The sequence below is a fragment of the Brassica napus genome, chromosome C9, assembly GCF_020379485.1.
Source record: "Brassica napus cultivar Da-Ae chromosome C9, Da-Ae, whole genome shotgun sequence".
NCBI classification, from domain to species: Eukaryota; Viridiplantae; Streptophyta; class Magnoliopsida; order Brassicales; family Brassicaceae; genus Brassica; species Brassica napus.
This window is the reverse complement of record NC_063452.1, coordinates 8,435,640-8,455,757: the sequence shown is the minus strand read 5'-3', so window position 1 is coordinate 8,455,757 and position 20,118 is coordinate 8,435,640. Positions and strand designations below refer to the sequence as shown.

The 20,118-nt window shown below is 34.5% G+C and overlaps 4 protein-coding genes across 5 annotated transcripts; 1 reads left to right on the top strand and 3 right to left on the bottom strand.

Annotated features, from left to right (window-relative positions):
- The first annotated feature begins 1,700 nt into the window (after positions 1–1,700).
- LOC106401872 (MLO-like protein 8) lies at positions 1,701–5,267 on the top strand. The gene is made up of 15 exons (XM_013842483.3): positions 1,701–2,253; positions 2,354–2,411; positions 2,538–2,755; positions 2,851–2,967; positions 3,043–3,103; positions 3,179–3,267; positions 3,379–3,453; positions 3,536–3,624; positions 3,706–3,755; positions 3,826–3,866; positions 3,950–4,123; positions 4,212–4,247; positions 4,338–4,405; positions 4,481–4,541; positions 4,621–5,267. Exons 1-15 carry the CDS (start codon positions 2,035–2,037, stop codon positions 5,068–5,070), a joined length of 1,806 nt encoding a protein of 601 aa, XP_013697937.1. The 5' UTR covers positions 1,701–2,034; the 3' UTR covers positions 5,071–5,267.
- Positions 5,268–7,243: 1,976 nt separating this feature from the next.
- On the bottom strand, positions 7,244–9,575 carry LOC106366382 (plant intracellular Ras-group-related LRR protein 5-like). Its single transcript, XM_048768996.1, has 3 exons — positions 8,730–9,575; positions 7,716–8,629; positions 7,244–7,634 (listed from the first exon to the last, which is right to left on the bottom strand). Exons 1-3 carry the CDS (start codon positions 9,301–9,303, stop codon positions 7,518–7,520), a joined length of 1,605 nt encoding a protein of 534 aa, XP_048624953.1. The 5' UTR covers positions 9,304–9,575; the 3' UTR covers positions 7,244–7,517.
- Positions 9,576–10,677: 1,102 nt separating this feature from the next.
- Positions 10,678–15,254, bottom strand: LOC106399772 (zinc finger BED domain-containing protein RICESLEEPER 2-like). 2 transcript variants are annotated; one of them, XM_013840225.3, is made up of 4 exons: positions 13,834–15,254; positions 11,239–13,430; positions 11,087–11,153; positions 10,678–10,876 (listed from the first exon to the last, which is right to left on the bottom strand). In XM_013840225.3, the coding sequence occupies exon 2, from the start codon at positions 12,593–12,595 to the stop codon at positions 11,528–11,530; it is 1,068 nt and encodes a 355-aa protein (XP_013695679.1). In that variant the 5' UTR covers positions 12,596–13,430; positions 13,834–15,254; the 3' UTR covers positions 10,678–10,876; positions 11,087–11,153; positions 11,239–11,527. The 2 variants fall into 2 exon arrangements, with proteins under 2 accessions (XP_013695679.1, XP_022552679.1); XM_022696958.2 differs by having other exon boundaries at positions 10,678–11,153.
- A 485-nt stretch (positions 15,255–15,739) lies between these two features.
- Positions 15,740–19,101, bottom strand: LOC106400264 (MLO-like protein 7). Its single transcript, XM_013840642.3, has 14 exons — positions 18,436–19,101; positions 18,300–18,357; positions 17,908–18,212; positions 17,761–17,821; positions 17,593–17,681; positions 17,432–17,506; positions 17,266–17,354; positions 17,113–17,162; positions 17,000–17,040; positions 16,744–16,917; positions 16,615–16,650; positions 16,441–16,508; positions 16,293–16,353; positions 15,740–16,179 (listed from the first exon to the last, which is right to left on the bottom strand). Exons 1-14 carry the CDS (start codon positions 18,625–18,627, stop codon positions 15,862–15,864), a joined length of 1,617 nt encoding a protein of 538 aa, XP_013696096.1. The 5' UTR covers positions 18,628–19,101; the 3' UTR covers positions 15,740–15,861.
- Between the last annotated feature and the right edge of the window lie 1,017 nt (positions 19,102–20,118).

Here is a 20,118-nt window from a genome sequence, read left to right as displayed (position 1 = left end):
GAAATAAATAAAATCCAAAAAGCAAAGATTTGTGTTTCTAGATAGAATGTGAAATAGACTAGAAAGCCAAAGCATAGAAAACAAAAAAAGAGAGCTAAAGATCTGTATTTCCTTCTTTCTTATGATTGGTCAACTATGAAGATAGTTAACCATTGTTTCTTTTCTTAACTATAACCTAAACTTTAACATTAACTATAACCTAAACTTTAACATTATCAACTTGCTATGAGAAAATTACGGATGTGGCTCTAAAATATCCTTACTATCCAAGAAATATTTTGAGAATCTAATGTTACTAAATTTAATTAAATATTCTAGTATGAAAATGCTATTGAGTTTTTCTTACGTTCACGAACCAATAGTATTTTATTATTTCATATTCAATATATTAAAAAAGAACAAAATAATAAAAAATTGCAAGTTATATTATGTTTTTAAAATAAGAAAGTAAAATAAAAAATAGTAATAGTGGCAAAAAAATACGTCAGCAAAACACTAAACCCTAAATCCTAAACACTAAACCCTTGGATAAACCATAAACCCTATGGTGTATACAAAGGTTTAGAATTTAAGATTAATGGTTTAGTGTTTTTAAGATTTAGTGTTTATAGTTTAGGATTTAAGATTTATCCAGAGTTTATGGTTTACCCAAAAGTTTATGATTTAGTATTTAGGGTTTAATTTTTAGGGCTTAAGGTCTAGCTTTTAGGGTTTAGTGCTTCGCTTACGGCATTAAAAATATTTTTTTTTAAATTGTTTTTTTTTGTAATTGCTACTATTTTTTATTATTTTAAAAATATAATATAATTTAACAAATACTTATTATTTTGTTTATTTTTTTAAAAGATATAGAATATGAAATAACAAAATACTATTGGTTGGTTCACCCCCTAGAAAAACTGATTGTTATTTCCTTCGATTTTCAGAATTTTTTTTTGTCATCAATATACTTACTTAACTAAAACTTTGCGAACTAACTTGGTAACTCTAAGTTCATGTAAACAATAAAAGACGATTGCTTCCGAGCAATGCATACCAGGCTGTCCGTCTTTGTATTATGTGTTTTTGGTACATAAATAAACACTGAGTGATTAAAGCTATTTCTCAGAATTTGATATCTTCCAAATAACTTGTGTATTCTGGTTAATCTATAGGTTCAGAAACTATTTTCAGTAATTGAGAACAATCATTAAGTGTTAAAAGGTCGATAGAAACTAAAACAAACAATAAACAATACTACGTGTTAAAATTTTAAGTTTAGACAAATTATGTGTTTCACCCCAACATTCTGATAATCCAAAATATAAAGAATACAATATATCAAATTTAATTAGATATTTGAGTATTTTCTTCCAATCCCCATAATCTATACAGTAAATTGTACACATTTACTCAAAAAAAAAATCCGAATTCACCAAATAACCAAAATTATTTTTTTCTCTCTTCTTTTTTCTTCATATTTCACTCTATCCTTTCTCTAAAAATCTAATTCTGGGTGGTTTTTAGGTTATTTCACGAATAATCCCATTTATATCAGTCGGGTCAACAGAGAATTTAAAAGAAAACAAAACGAGTAAATCAATCAGGGTTGATCAATCAAAGCCATGTTTCACTGCTTTCAAAAAGAAAAAAGAAAAAAAAAAACTCCACGCGCTTTAAAACTCACTGACTGTCTCCTGTCGTCTTCCTTCCTCTGCCTAAAACCCATAAATGATATTTAAAGAAAGCTATCATCTTCCTTTCCTACTCTCTCTCTCTCTCTCTGACAAATTACACAAAACTTGCGGAGATCTGTAATCTCCAGTCACAGATTTCGTTTCTGGCGTCCTCCATTGATTTGGGTTTTCCAAAAAAAAAATAACAAAGTTCTAGACTTCATTCAACCGCGTGAAACTACAAAACGGCAAATGTGAACTCGAAGACACAGCTCATCAAGTCATCATCACTCTTTGTCAGCTTCTTGTTTTGTTTAAGTAGCGAAGCAGGTACAACAACTAACACAGTTTGGTCGGGAGAAAGACAGAACTGTTAGTTATGTTGGGAATCAACGGCTCTTTGCTTGGGAGGATGATCTGTCTCTGTCTCTGGTGGTTCTTTGCTTCCACGGTGGTGGTGGTTGTTACGGCGTCGGATGAGAAGAGTGTGGTGCAGAGAGAGCTTAACCAGACGCCCACTTGGGCTGTCGCTGGTGTCTGCACCTTCTTCATCGTTGTCTCTGTTGTTCTTGAAAAGCTGATTCACAAAGTTGGAACGGTCAGATTCTTTTTCTTTCGATTTATGTGAATTAATAAGGCTTTATAGTGTTTCGATTTAATATCTTTGTATTTGAAGCCAACTTTTGTTCTTGATTCAGGTTCTATGGGACCGTCAAAAGAAAGCTCTTCTCGATGCCTTGGAGAAGATCAAATCAGGTGAAAACCTCAATATTTTTTTAATTTTTGTTTTTTTTTTTTTTACAGTTATTTCTTTTGATTGTTTTAGATATTTTCTTGGTTAGGTTTAATCTGAATCTCACCTCCATTTCTTGATTCATGCAGAGCTGATGGTGCTTGGATTCATCTCATTGCTTCTTACATTCGGATCAAGCTACATTTTGAAGATTTGTATCCCTTCTCATGTTGCTCACACCATGCTCCCATGCCCTGCTCCTGCTCCCCTTGAAAAGGAGGAAGATGATAAAGGACAAGGCCATAGGAAGCTCTTGTGGTTTGAGCACAGGTTCCTATCAGAAACATCTTCCACAAAGTGCAAAGAGGTGAGAGTTATTTTACTGTTGTTCAAGAGGCTGTGAAAATGAAACAATGGCGTGTAGCTGAGAATATCTTGTTCTGTTTTTAATGATGGTGCCAGGGTTATGAACAGCTTATATCCAGCGAGGCGCTTCATCAGTTGCATATACTCATATTCTTCTTAGCTATTTTTCACGTTGTTTACAGCTTCTTGACCATGATGCTTGGGAGGTTAAAGGTAATTATACTTTGGCATCTCAGTTTATTTTTCTATCAATATTTGGTTTTGCTCATAGAATGTGTGTATTTTCAGATTCGAGGATGGAAACACTGGGAGAAAGAGACATCATCCCATCACTACGAGTTTTCTACAGGTATGTTTGGTTTGGCTTTTGAAGCTCTCTTGCCTGAGTTCTGGTCGTGACTTTGAAGTGTGTGTGTGTTTGCAGATACTTCTAGATTTAGGCTCACACACGAAACGTCTTTCGTGAGAGAGCACACTAGCTTCTGGACTAGGATTCCATTCTTCTTCTATGTAGTAAGAAAACTATCGACCTTGTTCTTCTTACTCAGCTTATATAGATAATGTTAAGTTGGAAACTCTTCTTGGTCAAAATTCTCACTTTCTGCAACTTCAATGCGTTTTCAGGAATGTTTTTTCAGACAATTTTTCAGATCTGTCGGAAGAACAGACTACTTGACATTGAGAAATGGATTCATAGCTGTGAGTCTCCTCCAGTTTAGGCTTCTTTAGTCAGATATTTTGTAATGTTTCTTGCTGAGTTTTATGTTGTTGGTTTGTGCAGGTTCATCTTGCTCCAGGGAGTCAGTTCAACTTCCAGAAGTATATTAAAAGATCCTTGGAGGATGATTTCAAGTTGGTCGTCGGAGTCAGGTAACTTCTCTTACAACACTTTGAGCTAAGTAGATTATGTTTACCTTCTTGCAACACTAACACGGTTGCCTCTTGTCGCAGCCCTGTCCTGTGGGCATCTTTTGTCCTTTTCCTACTCCTAAATGTTGAAGGTCAGACTCTTGAGTGTATGATACATCACTGAGTGGACTGTGTTTTTAATCTCTTTGATTGGCGTTTCAGGCTTCAAGATCTTGTACATAGGATCTGCGCTGCCGGTTATCGTAAGATATTTTTCTTAATTAAAATAGAAAACTTCTTGATTACACAGGTTTTTTGATAAAACTTTGTGTTTTTTTTTTTCCAGATAATCTTAGCTGTAGGGACAAAGCTTCAAGCCATCATGACAAGGATGGCTCTTGGGATCACGGATAAACACGCAGTGGTTCAAGGAATGCCACTTGTACAAGGCAACGATGAGTACTTCTGGTTCCGTCGTCCCCAGTTGATTCTCCATCTCATCCATTTCGCCTTGTTTCAGGTACGTTTTAGAAACTGTGTATAAAGACGCAACACAACCATCACCATTCTCTCTGAATGTCTTTTTTTTTTTTTTTTATCTTTTGCAGAACGCGTTTCAGATCACATACTTCTTCTGGATATGGGTAACAACAACTTGAAGACTTTTCTTCCCTTTCTTTAATGACTTCCTTTGTTTGTAACAAGAATGACTAATCCTTCTGTTTATCCATCAGTATTCCTTTGGGAAAAACTCTTGCTACCATCCTGACTTCAAGATTGCCCTTGTAAAAGTAGCCATAGCGTAAGAATCTAACTAAACTCAGTGTCTTGTGATCGCAACAAACACACGGATCTTGATTCTTTTGTTTTCTTGCAGTCTTGGAGTCTTATGCCTTTGCAGCTACATCACACTCCCTCTTTACGCACTCGTTACTCAGGTAACTTCCCTTTGGTCATAGCATTAAAATATAGCATTTCTATTTTAGAACTTTGAACTTAAAAGTATGTGTCATTTAGATGGGTTCACGGATGAAGAAATCTGTATTCGACGAACAAACATCAAAGGCGCTCAAGAAATGGAGAATGGCCGTGAAGAAGAAGAAAGGCGGGAAAGCTAGCACCACCACCAAGAGGCTAGGTGGAGACGGAAGCGTGAGCCCTACGGCATCAACGGTTAGGTCTTCTCTGTCCATAAGGTCATTGCAGCGCTACAAAACCACAGGGCATTCGATGAGATACGAAGGACTTGACCCTGAAACATCGGATCTCGACACAGACAACGAAGCTTTGACTCCGCCAATGTCTCCAGCCATGCCAACGGCTCAAGGTATTGAGCTTGCGGTGAAGGTTCAGCAAGATAAACTAGAGACCAAGACTGGTGAGACTAGCCGTGACGGTGAAAATCATTCTAAGGAGTTCTCCTTTGTCAAGCCTGCACCGCGTAAAGAACCATCGCAAGACCGGTGAGACTAGCCGTGTGACGATGATAGTGTTTCCCATATAGTTCTAGTTTGCCAAGCCTCTCTTGAGTTTAAGAGCAATTGCAGTAAAGAGTGGTTTACTGAGGATATTTATTTATCTAAATGCTTTTGTAAATCAATGCCGTGGTGACAAAGTAAAGTATTGACGACCATATTTATTAATTAAGGTTTTTGTGTTTGCCATTGCGATTGTTCCCGTCCAGAATCTGATATAAGAGTTGTGGACTTGTGGTTTAAGAACATGAAGGGCAAGTTAAATAGTCAGAAAAGTTTTTTTAGTATTGTTTATACAAATTTTATTAGTAATATATTGGTTAAACAATAATAAAGTCAATGTGCAATTTTGTATTAATAAATTATTCTAATAAAAGTCGTAAAAAACTATTCTAATAAAATTTAAAATTTATTATAGTTAAATGTTTATAATAACATTAATTAACATTGTTGTGCACATTTGTGCGGATATAAATTATAAAAGATTATATATGGAATACATACTTATGATTGTTGTTGAAATGGAAACAATATAAATATATATAGTATACTATGTATAAGTAATGATGAGAAACTAAATTCAATATTGTTTGTCAATTACATATAGCAATTCTTATACTTAGACAAATAGATTGTTGATCTATTATATTATATTAAAGCTGAAGTACAAAACATTACTTACCTAATTTTAAGTGATTTCTTACATATTTATTTCTTTTAACTAATTTAAACCGTTTAATTTATTGTCTTTTCCAAATAATCTGAATTCATTTATTACAGAGTATACAATAGAAGTAGTTAAGAAGCTGGCCGGTTTGAATTTTTATTACGAATGAAACAATTTCATTCAAATTTGTGAAATTATTATGGTTAATACAAAAAATAAATGATGTCAAATTATTATAGTAAATACAATTAATGAAGTAGTCAAGAAGACTGAAAAATGAAGATGTAATAAAACAATTTAAAATAGGTAAGTTATGGTTTATACTTTGTAATAAATGCTGCTGAATTAATTAGAAAAAAACAGTAAATGAAGTGGTTAGGAGATTCGCCTGCAAAAAAAAAAAGTGAGATTGTGAATTGTCATTGTTGTTTTTCAATTTTTTTCTAACACATTTTTTAACGTTTGATTATTTTTTCACTAGATGAATTCTAATTTTCCATTTTTACTACCTAAAAGACAATATTTTCACTTTTTAATATTATATTTCCCAAAATAAATTATATTTTGCTTATCTTTTACTTATTTTTACTTTTTACTTAATTTAGTTTTGAAACTGATAATTATTAAAATTTTCGTTGTTAAAATGAAAGATATAATTTTTCTGAATGTTAATAAAATTATTAATAGGATCCATTTGATAAAAAAGTAAATTAAAATACACAAAAGAGTTGATTAGAAGTTAATAAAAGAAAGTATAGTAAATATGATGTTTTGGTATCCAAATAAAATGAGATTATTATTTATCTATATGTCTATAATTTTGGTATAACTTTTATTTTTTGAAAAATATTTTACTACAAAATAATTGAAATTGATAATTTGGAGGAAATAAAAATGGCAGCCTTGAACCCATTTCAGTTCTTTCAACCTGTTGAAAACATTCAACTTAATGTAATCCATATGTGTTTTAAATAAAATTCAACAGCTTCATTATAGCATTTAAAATGTTGGAAAAATTCATCATTCTCATTGCTAATTGTCTACAGATTTAACCAAAAAATAAATATAATGTATAATATATAATTGTTTCAAAATTTGAGTATTTATTTACTTGTTGTATAATACTTTGATATTTTCTGTCCACAGACACATGATAATTGAATATTTTAAGGTATTTATTTGAAAAATTTTCGACCTTTTCTATTTTTTTGAGTATTTATTGGTAAAGTATTAATAGAGTATCTATCAATTGAATTATTTTTAGTTTTCACCCACGGCTGGCTATGAATATAAACTTGTCAATAAAATGAAATAGATGACAAATATGTTTCAGTGACAAAAAAAAAACAAAAGATGACAAATATTTTGCTCAATAATTTGCTCGGCCATTTATGTTCTCCTCAGTAAACTTTTTAACAGGTTAAAACAGAAAAAAAAAAGCCTGTGGAAACGTGTTTTGATACGGATAATCCCAGTACATGTTTTGGTACATTAAAAGAAGAAGAAACAAGCATTGAATTACAATTCAATTTAGCATTCAAAAAGAAGAAAGTTACAACAGGAGAAGCAAGCCCTTCGAAAAGAAAGAAAGTTACAACAAGAGAAACAAGAATACAAACAATTTGACATTACGAAATTGAATTACATTTTCCTCAGGATCCAGTCAGGTATGAACAAATACAAAGAATACAATTGGGATCTTTGATTGGACTTTCAGGAGTTGTAAGAATGAAATCGAAGTCAGATTTTGTTCAAGAGTGGCTCCATGTTCTCTAGTTGGTGGACTTGCAGAGGAAGCAGATTCTGACGACCCAACTCTTATTCTGCTTAGTTCTTTGACATTTGGTGTTTCTTGCCTCCACTAGATCATGCATGTACTGAACCACAGCCTGAGAGGATGAAGCCAAACAATAATACAATCAATCATCCATACAAGACAGGACAAACACTAAACATAGATAAGTAATAACCTGAGCCCCCTTTTGGATTATATCCCTTGGAAGCTCTTCAAGTGGGTTCTGCTGTGTGCGAAGAACACACAGCTGTGAAAGCGCTTTAAAAGAGTAAGGAAGGTAACGGATCTGGTTATTGCTCATATCCAGCTCTTCCAGTTTCTCAAGGTTGCCTATCAACCCCGGGAGTGATCTCAGGTTGGCAAAATTGTTCCCAATGTTCAGCTTAACAAGCGTTGTAGCGTAACACAAGCTCTCTGGTACGGACTCAAGCTCGTTGAAACTCACATCAAGCTCTTTGAGGTTAGCCATGGAGGACATTGTCGTAGGTAACTGCCGGATGTTATTGTAACGGACGGTCAAAATCTCCAAGGTAGCTATCTTCCCAACAGCTTCCGGAAGAGCTTTAAGCCTGTTGTAATCTGCACGGAGCTCTTTCAAGGAAGAACAACCCGAGATACTATGTGGAATCTCTTCGATGTTGTTTGTTTCAACGTCGAGCTTCTCGAGGCTCCCGAGAGAGCCGATGGTTTCAGGGAGAACAGAGAGGCTATTAGAGCTCAAATCAAGCTCCTCGAGACTGATCAATCTACTCAGAGACGATGGTAGAGACGTCAACTGGTTTCCACTAAGGTTCAGGTTGACCAAGTTCATCAAATCTCCTATAGACTCAGGGAGCTGACCGATTCTATTCGAATGCAAATCGAGCCACGTCAAAGACAAAAGCCCTCCTATGGTCGGTGGTAGCGCCATGATGCAATTCTCAGACAGATCCAACCTAACTAGACTCGATAACTTTCCTAGAGAATCAGGAAGCCACTCGAGATTATCTATCAGCTTGTGCTGCAGGTTCAGCTCCTGAGTAGCTTTCTTGGCCGACACTTCAATCAAAGTTGCAAGCTTTATGAGACTCAGCTTCTCCCCATCATGGCCTACACATAATCATTCCACTTCAATTATTAAACTAATCACATGTAAACACTTAAGCTCAGATTCTATCTCAAAAAGTTTAGACATTTAAGGTTTTCTCACCACTGAGATTCTTAGCCTGAAGTGTTGAATCCAAAACCTGAGGCTTGCGAGGAGCTAAGAAACCGTCACTATAGAGCGAAGATTTGACCTTGGTCACAAACGTATCGTCGCGTGTGAACATCTCCTTGGACTTGACAGGAGTCTGATCAGAAGAATACAAACTCGCCGGAGAAACAACCGGCGCTAGCGGAGGCCGAGACGGATTCGTATCGGAGGAAGGCGGAGAAGCAACGCAACGAGAAGCTCTCTGAATCAATTCGTCGAACACGACGTGTGCAGATTCGAGATCGAGCACTTTCGCGGCCTCTCTCTTCTGTTCTTTACTCTGGAAACGAACGAGACCTCTCCTCATCTCCTGCAGCGCGTCGAAAAGCTCCTGAGGAACGCCGGAGCTTTTGATCTGCCTATCGACGGCGTCCAAGCGGCTCTGATCGTCGTTTTCGACGTTCTGTATGAGAGAAGTCGCGGCTTCGACGTCGTCGATGTCTGGTCTAGAGGGTAAAGATCTGTGGATGCTCATGATCTCTTCCACCACCTGATTCATCGAATCCAAATGTTTATCCATCATCACCATTCACCAATGAAGAAGATGATTTCACAACGGTTCTTGTATAGGCTCAAACAATGATGACAGCTGTTTTCTCTTTCGTCTTCTCATTCTTCGTTTCTTCTTCTCTCGACCTGCAAATTAATAATTTAAAAGATATTAGTAATCTTAAAGATTTGACGTGAACTGTAATTAATATATTAAAATGATCGTGTAACATATGAAGAAATAATATTTTGAGGAATTTGAAATTTTAATAATGGCTCTCAATCAGTTATCTATAGACTCGGCGTATGCCAGTGTGTCACGTTCTTTCCACTTTCTCCCATTCTTATGGATATTCTTCTTGTTTTTTAATTTTTTCTTGGGAAAATTGTTTTTTTTAGAGAAAAAACGATAACTATATCCTTAGATTAATATCTATTTCGTGTCATTTTTGTCTATAATATCGTTTAATATTTTTAAAAATAAATTTAATAAATAGTTTTACAAACAAAAAAAATTAGAAAAATAGTAACTATTGATAAAATACCTTAATGAACTTAGTGGTATTTTTTCAATTCTAAAAATGTTTAAATCATAATTTTCAGATTTTGTTCTAAATAAAGTAGAAATGTCATTTCAACGAAGTAGAAAATGAAATCCACTTTTTTCATTGAATCTACAATGTTTAGAATACGTGATCTACGTAAATAAGAGTATTCTAAAAATATTTAAAATACACATTATGCGCTTAACCTACGTATCTAAAATCTTTAGAAATCAAAATCTACATATTAATATAAATCTAAAACACGTGGAAACAGACTTCTACAGATTTACTGTAAATCTAAAACATGTAGAAATCAAAATCTACACATTACTATAATTCTAAAAACTGTAGAAACCAATTTCTACATATTAGCTATATTATATGAATAAGAAATCAGTTCCTAAAAATATGAAAACAAAATATTTGGGAATATTCACTTTCATATTTTGAAAAAAATCGATTTAAAAAAAAACAAAAAAAAGCAAAAAAAAATTGGTAATCTTCTTCTCACGCCGTCTTCTATATTCCATTGATTATTCACAAAAATTTCACATTATTTCTACCATTAGGCCTGGGCATTCGGATCTTCGGGTCGGGTTCGGATCGGTTTTTTTCGGATCCGGATCTTTCGGGTCTAGAAAATTTATACCCAATAGGTACTTGAGAGAATTTCGGTTCGGGTTCGGGTCTAAAAATAAAAAACCTGCAAAAGAACCTGTTTTTTCGGATCACATCCGGTTCCGGTTCGGGTACAGGTTTTTCGGGTTTTTTCGGTTCGGTTCCATGAGTTTCGGGTATTTTTCAGTAGTTCTCGTAACATTTAACCTGAAACCCGAAATCTTTACCCATGTAAACCTGTTTACGAAGCATTGAAAACCAAATATCCATAATTTCATATCAAACTTATATGTTTTTGCAAACAATTCAACCACACAAAAGTACTAAATAACATAAATCTTATGAAGTTTCAATCCAAAAACAAAAGAAAATAGAAAACAACAACTTCATCACGTCTTCTCCAAGTTTCTTTGCTTCCAGCCGACCATAACTAGTCTCCATTTCACATGCCTATTAACATAATTACAAATTTACAATCAAGCCGATAATCAAAACAAGCCAAAAAATGTACTAGTCGAAATCACTAACTTCATATTTCATAACTTCATACTATCAAGATCAACTCAAAGTCATTAACTTCATACAAACAAGTCGAAAACACTAGCTTCATAGTTCATACTAACACAAGTTCAGATTCAGACCAAGTCACTAAGGCACAACCTCATTTGTTCTTTGGAAGTTTGTATTCAGGGACCTTGGCCTTGGATGTTAAACGCTGGTTCAAATTCTACAATACATATAAGTGAAGGTTATCAGTCATTCAAAAATAAGTAACATAAGCTTTAAACTTAAAGCCGAAAGGTTAAAAATACCTCTCATAAGTGCATATTTCTCTTCTATCTCCTTAAGTAGTTGTTCTTTCCTTACAACTCCTTTTCCCTTGATTTTAATCTCACATTTCAACCATTGTTCAGTGCACATTAGCACGTCAATCATGTAATGGGTTAAGCAACTTCTACTTGGATCTAGAACTCGACCACTTGTGCTAAAGGCTGATTCGGATGCAACTGAAGACACTTGCATAGCAAGTACATCCCTAGCAACTAGAGACAGAACCGGATACTTTGCACTGCTCAACCTCCAATAAGAAAGAACATCATACTATGAACCTGCCGTTAAATTCCGAGTCTCCACATTCTCTTTTAGATATAAATCTAACTCATCTGTTTTTTCTTGAAACCCTGATTCTTGAACAAGCTCATTATATATATCATTCATGCTCTCATAAGCAAGACCATTCCCAAGAACTGTATTTTGAGATACTTCTTCACCAGGTTGTTCTTGAAACTGAGAAGAATTACCTTGAGCCTGAGTAGAAGATCCACCAGCTGCAGCATCACGTCGCTTCTTCACATTGTTGTTGTACTCATCAAAAAGGCTTCTCACGATGTCCTCAATTTCAGTGGTTAGTTGAGTAACCCGAACACCTCCTACACCATAGAGTTTCTCAAAAAGCTTGGTAGTAACCTTCATCTTCTTGCTCGGATCGAAAACACCAGCAACTATCACAAGTTTATTCATCTCCTTATGTTCCCCAAATGGATCCCAATACTTCCCTAACTTTCCTAACATTGATGCAGCCTTAGACCTTAAGATAGCATCCGGACCAGGTGTGTTACTCAATGCACTGATGTTTCTTTGCACCGTGACTATAGCATGGTATAGCTTATGGGAACAAGCACTTGTTGAAGCAGAAAGAACCAAAGTTGCACTGTAAAATATGATCAAGAACTGAACTAACCGGTTAACAGCTTCCCAGTCAGCTTTACTCGGTGGCCCAATGCGTTTTGTTCCCTGTATAGTTTCATTGAAGTAGTCATTATATGGCTTATCTTCAGCCGCCATCTTCTCAAAACCAACCTTGAACTTCAAAGCTTGTTCTAGCATGAGATAAGTAGAATTCCATCTTGTCTCTACATCCAAAGGCAAGCTCCCTCTCTGAAGTCTTCTTGATTCTACTCTCTTCTCAAATGAATTCATTCTAGGTGTTGAAGACCTCACAAAGCAGATGCCATTTCGAATGGCACTGATATTGTTGTCTGCCTCAAGCAATCCTTCTTTAACGATCAAATTCAGTATGTGAGTAGCACACCTCAAATGGAGAAACCGACCATTAAGTACCAAAGCATCATCTCCATTTTCGACAAATTGCTCCTTGAATCTCCTCATAGCTGAACTATTGGCTGTGGCATTATCAACAGTGATACTGAACACCCGTTTGATCTCCCATTATGCTAAACAGTCAATCAGAACCTTACAGATGGTTGCACCTTTGTGATCATACACATTCTTGAATCCAATAATCAACTTCTTTAGCTGCCAGCATGAATCAATAAAATGGGCCGTTACAACCATATAACTTGCTCTTGTATAAGGAGCAACCCATATGTCTGTTGTCAGTGAGAGCCTTTGCTTATTATCTACAAGAATCTTCTTCATGGCAGCTTTCTTTTTCACATATATCTCAACTATATCCCTTGAAGCTATTCTCCTAGAATGAGGGCTGTAAAGTTTAACCTTGTCGCAGAAGTGTTTCCATGCTAAACCTTCTACCCAAGCTAATGGCAGTTCTCCCAAGACCATCATCTCATTAGAAGCTTCCCTGAACACTGATTCAGAAACCTTGCAGATCATAAGACTGTCATCATCACCATCTTGACCTTGCTTATTGAACTTATTTGCAGCTTGCCATAATTTGTAACCCTTACACGCAAAATTCAAATGCTTCTTCATATTTGATGTTCCTGATTTTGCTTGGACAAATCATCTCCTTCCCACAATGGTGACACTTAGCTTTGTCATTGTCTTTTTGCAGCCTCGCGAAGTGATTCCAAACCCAAGATCTTGTTTTCTTTCCTGATTTTGAAGTACTTCCACCATCAGCTTCTTTGCGTTTACGAGAACTTGGAGTCCTAATTTCATCATGACTTCAATCAGAATCACTATCTTCAACATGCATTGGTTCATCTTCATCCCTTCCAACTGGATTCTCACAAGAAGCCATCTATATTAAAGAAAAAACAGAATTAAAAAAATGAAAGTTTGAAACAACACATACTAAATTAAACAATATTCAAACGTATGATCTGTTTTGCTTAAACTTTGATAAAGAATTATATTCGCAAGTCACAAAGCAACAAAACAAAAGTCAAGTCACAAAGCAAAGCAACAAAACAAAAGACAATTCGCAAAGAATTATATGATTCAAAATCAAGTTGAACAATGAACAAAAGTCAAATCACAAAACAACAAAACAAAACTCAAAAATCAAAAGAATCAAACAAACGTAACTTAGTCATCAAGTGAATCATCGAGCAAGACAAAAACGAAACGAAACCATTATCAAAACTAAAAAAAGTGGAGACTAACACAGAATTAAGAAACTTGGGTTTAGATTAAGGAATTACCACAGAATTATTTTGAGAAGTCTCAGAAAGTGGAGAAGAAGAAATTAGATGAGTATGATTTAGGTCTTCCAGTTTGATTGATAAGTTTTTTTCGGTTTTGTTCAAGATTGAAGGCTGTTTGGGGGAGTGGAAACGACTGCAGGAGCCGAGGAGATACCGAGGTTTGAGACAAAACATCAAGTGACGTGCTGTAACCTGAAGTCTTGAAGTCTTGAAGCACGCCTATTAGTTTTTTTTGGTTCCATTAATACCCGTTCGGGTATCGGGTCTTACCCGGATCCGAACCTGTACCCACGGGTCTATGAATAATATATCCAACAGGTTAATCTACACATACTTGTACCTGTACCTGGACCTGTGATTTCGGGTCGGTTCCGGTCCGGGTTTTCGGGTCCAGGTTAAAATGCCCAGGCCTATCTACCATGAGTCATATCTATGCTTCCACGGATCGATCGGTCAATAATTTGAGATCGGTCGATCTGTATGAAATCGACTTTTGCCGATCGAGTGAAATGGACCAGGTATATCAGTATATGCTCCGCGTTTTTTTTGTTATGCATAATGATCATGATCGATCCGTTCGACCTTGTAATTTTGGATCGATCGATCCCGCTTAATCGAACCCATTATTTATTATATTTAAAAATTACAATTTTAAGGGCATTATTGCCTTTTTGAAAATAATTAGCTTAATGAGACATAAAGTATATGAGATTAGTCTAAATGGACATAATTATCATTTTTTTGCTCTAAAAAAACAATTTTCCCTTTTTTGTCTGTAAGCAAATACAGGTTTTGTTTTCTCTGTATTTTTCTCTTTGTTCTTTCCATAACCTGATAAACAAATACCTTTTATATTTCATAATGTATTTATTTACTATGACTGGTAACCATCCAAGAACATTAGGAATGAATAGGAAAATAATGAATAGGAATAAAATTTTGGAAACGATGAGGAATGAGGGTTCCTTATCAAAATTAACAAGAAACAATTTTGCATTATAATTCTCTACAAAAAAGAATGAGAGGGAATGAAGAGAAAAAAATATTTTTCATGAATGATAATCTTTTTAAGGAACGTTAAGGAATGTAACGTTCCTCTCTATTCTCTTGGTTACCATTCGTTTCCAAGAAAATATGTGCAAAAGTATCATTTGTTTTCTTTCTTGAAACGAATTATCAATTTAATAACTAGTTAGTGAAAATTAGCAATGTTAAGGAGTGTTTTAGAGATCATATAAAAGTTAAAAGCTTTTTGAAAGGAAGGAGAAGCCTTATTTCCTAGTAGTCAAGTGTATAAACTATGAAGTAATGTAAACTAACCAGATCATTAATAAAGAAACAATAACTAACCAAGGATAAATTTCCTAAAAGACTTCTTGATGTCTTGGCCTGGGAGCTACTATTACGAGCCAGAGATCGAGTGAATTCACCACTCATGCCAACTGGATAAATTTATATGTTTTCAATCTTGGATAAACATTTGACTGGGCACGAGAAGAAGACAACTCATCTGATCTTCAGAAAGAGTTGGTTTTACTGGAAGTAGTCCTTTGGGGACATGTTAACTGTGTCGGATCAACATAACTCTTTCATTAAATTGTACCATGTTAACTTGTGTTTAGAGAAGAAAATGTCAGTTCTTCTTAATTACTAGCAGTATTTAGTTAAAGAATCCGGAGAACCATGTGTACTTCAGTTTTGTAACGTTAGTGGAAGTTGCTTATTAAAGTTAAATGAGGAAAATTCATTACATATCACATTTGAATACATATGCTATGATTCCTATGAAGTAAGAAACAAAATGTCAAGAGATCAGTTAAGAAAACCATAACAGTATGGACCAAAGCTTCAAGTGTTTGGTATACCGGGCAAAATGGTCACACTAGTTAATGCTAAGGTAAAATCTAATATGTCGTCTGTAGATTTAGTTAATATAAATAAGTCTATTGTTGGCTAATCAGTAGAAACATTGTTTTCTCACAACATCTAAACCTTTAAGTAATAATAAAAGTACACTAAAAACAGCTAAGAATGGTGGAATGGCTTATGCTGTTCTTGAAACCTTTTAGTAGCATCCTCAGCACCAGCTTCAAGATCAGATATTTCTTCGTGTTCTTCTTCTTGTTTGTAGTATATGGCGTTAGAAGAGTGACCAGTGGTTTTGGAACGATGTAGAGTGGTTCCAGAGGAAGAGGGGGAGATGCTGAAACTCCCCGAACCACCAAGTGTTTTGCTAAGGAGCTTCTTTGCTTTTCCTTTCTTCATTTTGATATTTTTATGCCACTTCTTCAATGCCTTTGCCATTTGTTCATCAAACGCTGCTTTCTTCATGTGTGAACCCATCTGCTCACACATCAACACAACATTTTATCATTTCATCGTTTCAACATTCAAGATTACTCTCATTAAGAGGCCACATAACTAGAATATTAAAAAAAATGTTGTTTACAAATTACCTGAGTCACCAGAGCGTACACCGGGAGAGTGATGTAGCTGCATAAGATCAAAGCTCCTAGGCTGCATATACATACATCCTCATATGTTTTTAAATAAAAGATTTCTATTGTAAGAAACATAATTAAGGGTTTGAATAACCGTTTTTACCATAGAAAGAGTTTTATGACTACAAGGTTGAAATCCTTATGGAAGCATGATTTTAATCCAAAAGAATACTGCAAGCCCCAAGGTTTATATTATATGTACGTTATTCAGTATGTTATTTACTAATATAATTCGAAAATATTTAAATTAAAAGGAGGTGCTTCTTGTTTATTTTACCCATATCCAGAAGAAGTGTGTTATCTGGAAAGCATTCTGCAGAACACAGAGGAAATATAAATATTAATTATACATGAGCAAAATAGAAGAACAAAGAAGCTGAAGACATGGTTTTCATAGTGTTATTACCTGAAACAAGGAAAAGTGAATAAGATGAAGAAGCAGTTGAGGGCAATCCAACCAAAAGTATCGATCCGAACCTTGCACTAGAGGCATCCCTTGTACTACTACATGTGTCTCTACGATTTCTAGCGCCATTGTTGCCAAAATCGCTTGAAGCTTTGTTCCAACAGCTAAAATTATCTGTTACAAGACTTCTTATATTGAGACAAAAGAACTTACTCCATAGCAGGTTTAGCATAAGTAGAGAGAGGGATAGTCTTACTAGCACTGGAGGTATTGATGCCCAAAACAATGTTCTCCATCCTGGAAATTGAATAGATACACTTCATAATATGAACTGAATTTGAAAAATGTAAAGCCAGATGTGTAGCTCACCATTAACATTAAACAGCAAGAATATCACAAATGATGCCCAAAGAACTGGACTGCGGAGCAAAACAAAAAATATATTTATTAAGAAAACACTAATAGAAGATCAACCAAAATAATTTCATTTGCATATTATTATGTTTGTGGATTGTGTTGTACCTTATTCCAACTACTAACTTGAAATCATCCTCGAGAGATCTTTTGATATATCTCTGAAAGTTGAACTTTATTCCCGGAGCTAAATGAGCCTGATCAGACCACAATATTCACGCATCAAGATTGCAACAATAAAGAAAAGGGGAAGGTGGAAGATTTTGAAACTCACAGAGATGAATCCGTGGCGCAGGGTCAAGTAATCTGTTCTTCCCACAGATACAAAGAACTGCCTGAAGAAGCACCCCTGCAAAGAGCTCAAAATATTCAAAATCATAACATCAAGAACACGTTTGATGCAATTGGAAGAGAAAGAAATAATAGTTTCTTTACGACGTAAAAGAAGAAAGGAATTGCTGTCCAGAAACTTGTATGCAATTTCACAAAAGAAGTCTCATGAGTGAGCCTAAGTCTTGTTTGATCTGCTCCACATCCAGAGAAAGTATTAAAGACATATTTTTTTTAAAAGAGACATATCTCAGGGATTTGAACACAACTTACCAACAGAAAACTCATAATCATGAGATAATGTCTCTTGCTCCCACTTTTTCCATCCACGAATCTGCAACGTAGCCAACACAAAAATGAAGCCATCATTATTAACTCCATCAAACATCGATATGTTGGTCAAAACTAGATTCTTCATACCTGAAGCCTACTAAGCATCATGGTTATTAAACTATAAAGAACATGAAAAATAGCCAAGAAGAACAACAAGATGTGAAGTTGGTGCAACCCTTTCAAAGTTATTAGTGGCTCAGATCCATTTTTGCAATTCACAGATAAATCACCAGCAGCCAAAAGATGTTTGCTAAGAGACGGAGCCAGAGTGTTCATCTTTTCAGATGGACATGGTAACATAGAGAGAGCAGCTTTCGAAGGAACACAGATCTTGAGAATGTATGTTTCTCCAAAGGTGAGTAATAAAGAAATGAATCCAAGAATCATCAGCTCTGCAGATTAATCAATCACCATTTTTTAAAAAAATTCTTGAAAAACCAATTCAAGCTTTGTCATAATATCAATCATTACTAACTAACCAGCTTTGATTTTCTCTAAGGCTTCGAGCAGAGAGTTTTTCTGCTTTTTCCATAAGCACTGCGAAGAAACAAAGAAAGATAGTTCAGACATTGAGTGTTTGAACAAGAACATTTAAGAAGAAGAATGAAGACGGACATTGCCGAGTCTATGAAGACCCTTTTCAAGGAAATGGGAAATGATTATGAGAAATGTGCAGACGACCGCGACGGCCCAAGTGGGTGTCTGAGAGAGCGTTTTCTCGCTGGAGGGAGCTGCGGCGGCCGTAGCTCCACCGTGGAGCACAAGAAACCGTAACAAATATCTCTGACTCTTGCTTGTTGTGATCATGAGGGAAAAGGAGAGGTAGAAAGAAGGAAGACACAACTAACGTAGAGTTTAAAAAACTTATGTTAGTACTTTTTTGTACAACTGAAGTTGTATTTATTGTGAGGTTAATAAGAACCGCAGTACACGTATATGTTTATATATATTCTTTGGTCATTTAAAACGTTAAATATCATAAATCAGAAAATTAAACAGTTCAGTGTTGACGAAGAAACAAGTGTGTAGTTTAGTTGTGTAACTTATCCCATTTAATTAGTGGAAGTTTTTTTTTGATCAACAATTAGTGGAAGTTACTATGCGATATTCAACTGAGAATTGTATAGAACTATGAATTAACCAACCAATATAACGAGAAACCCATTTTAGTTTTATTGAGCTATAGAGACTCGAATCCATTCGGATTAATTTAAACTGAAATTGCATAATCAGATCAAATAAAAAGTCCTCAAATGAGAAACAATTCAAGAGCAAACTGATCAAAGCTCTGACCCACCAAAGAGTTAGAGTAACCTTTTTAGTGAGATATTCGCTATATATATCTCATTAATATAATACTATATTATGTTCTAATAAAATTTAAGTTAAGAAAACTATATTAAAATTGTTAGTTCCAATGGTAAAATGGCCACTAAGTATCTTATTTCTATAATATTATTATATTATATTTTAATTTTATTGTAATTTTAGGAAAAAATAATTTTAAAAACTTATCTTAATTTAAAAAAATCTAAGAAAAATTTAAACATATGAAATTATATTTGAAATTTATTTAACTGTATTTGTTAACTTTTTTTATTTTTCTCATCTATCATAAGCCCAATAATAATACTAATAATTTATGTTTAAACTACTAAAGCAATTTTTATATAATATAATAAAAGAGTTATAATATTAAAAATAATACAAGCAAGCATAAATTAGAGAAAAAACTTATAAAAACAAAACTAAAAATGGTAGAACAAAATATTAAACCATAATCCAAATTATAATTAACTAAGCCTTAATCTTTAACTGATGACGCCTATTTTCATCATGAAGTCAAATTTGATTGCCGAAAATATTGCCCATATTAGTAGGCATATTTGTAGAGTAGTCTGTAATTCACTTGTGCAAATGCTCACCCTTTAGATTTATATGAATTGTTCTTTTGCAGAGTATCATTTAGCATACATTTATTATGAAAGGTGAAATGAAAAAAGAACCTGAACCGAAAATATTGCCCATATTAGTAGGCATATTTGTAGAATAGAGTCTGTAATTCACTTGCCCAAAACCCTTTAGTATATGAATTGTTCTTTTGCAGAGCATCGTTTAGCATACTTTTTTTTTTTTTAAAGTTCTTTCCTTATTTTGAACAAAACTTCCAAATTCTTGTAGAGATTCTTTTATTATTATTTTTGAATTTGAAGAAGTTTGCTTACTTGACCTTAGAAAGTGTTTATTACAAAGATGGAGATAATGATCAAGAGGTTGACAAAAAAAAAAAAAAGATAA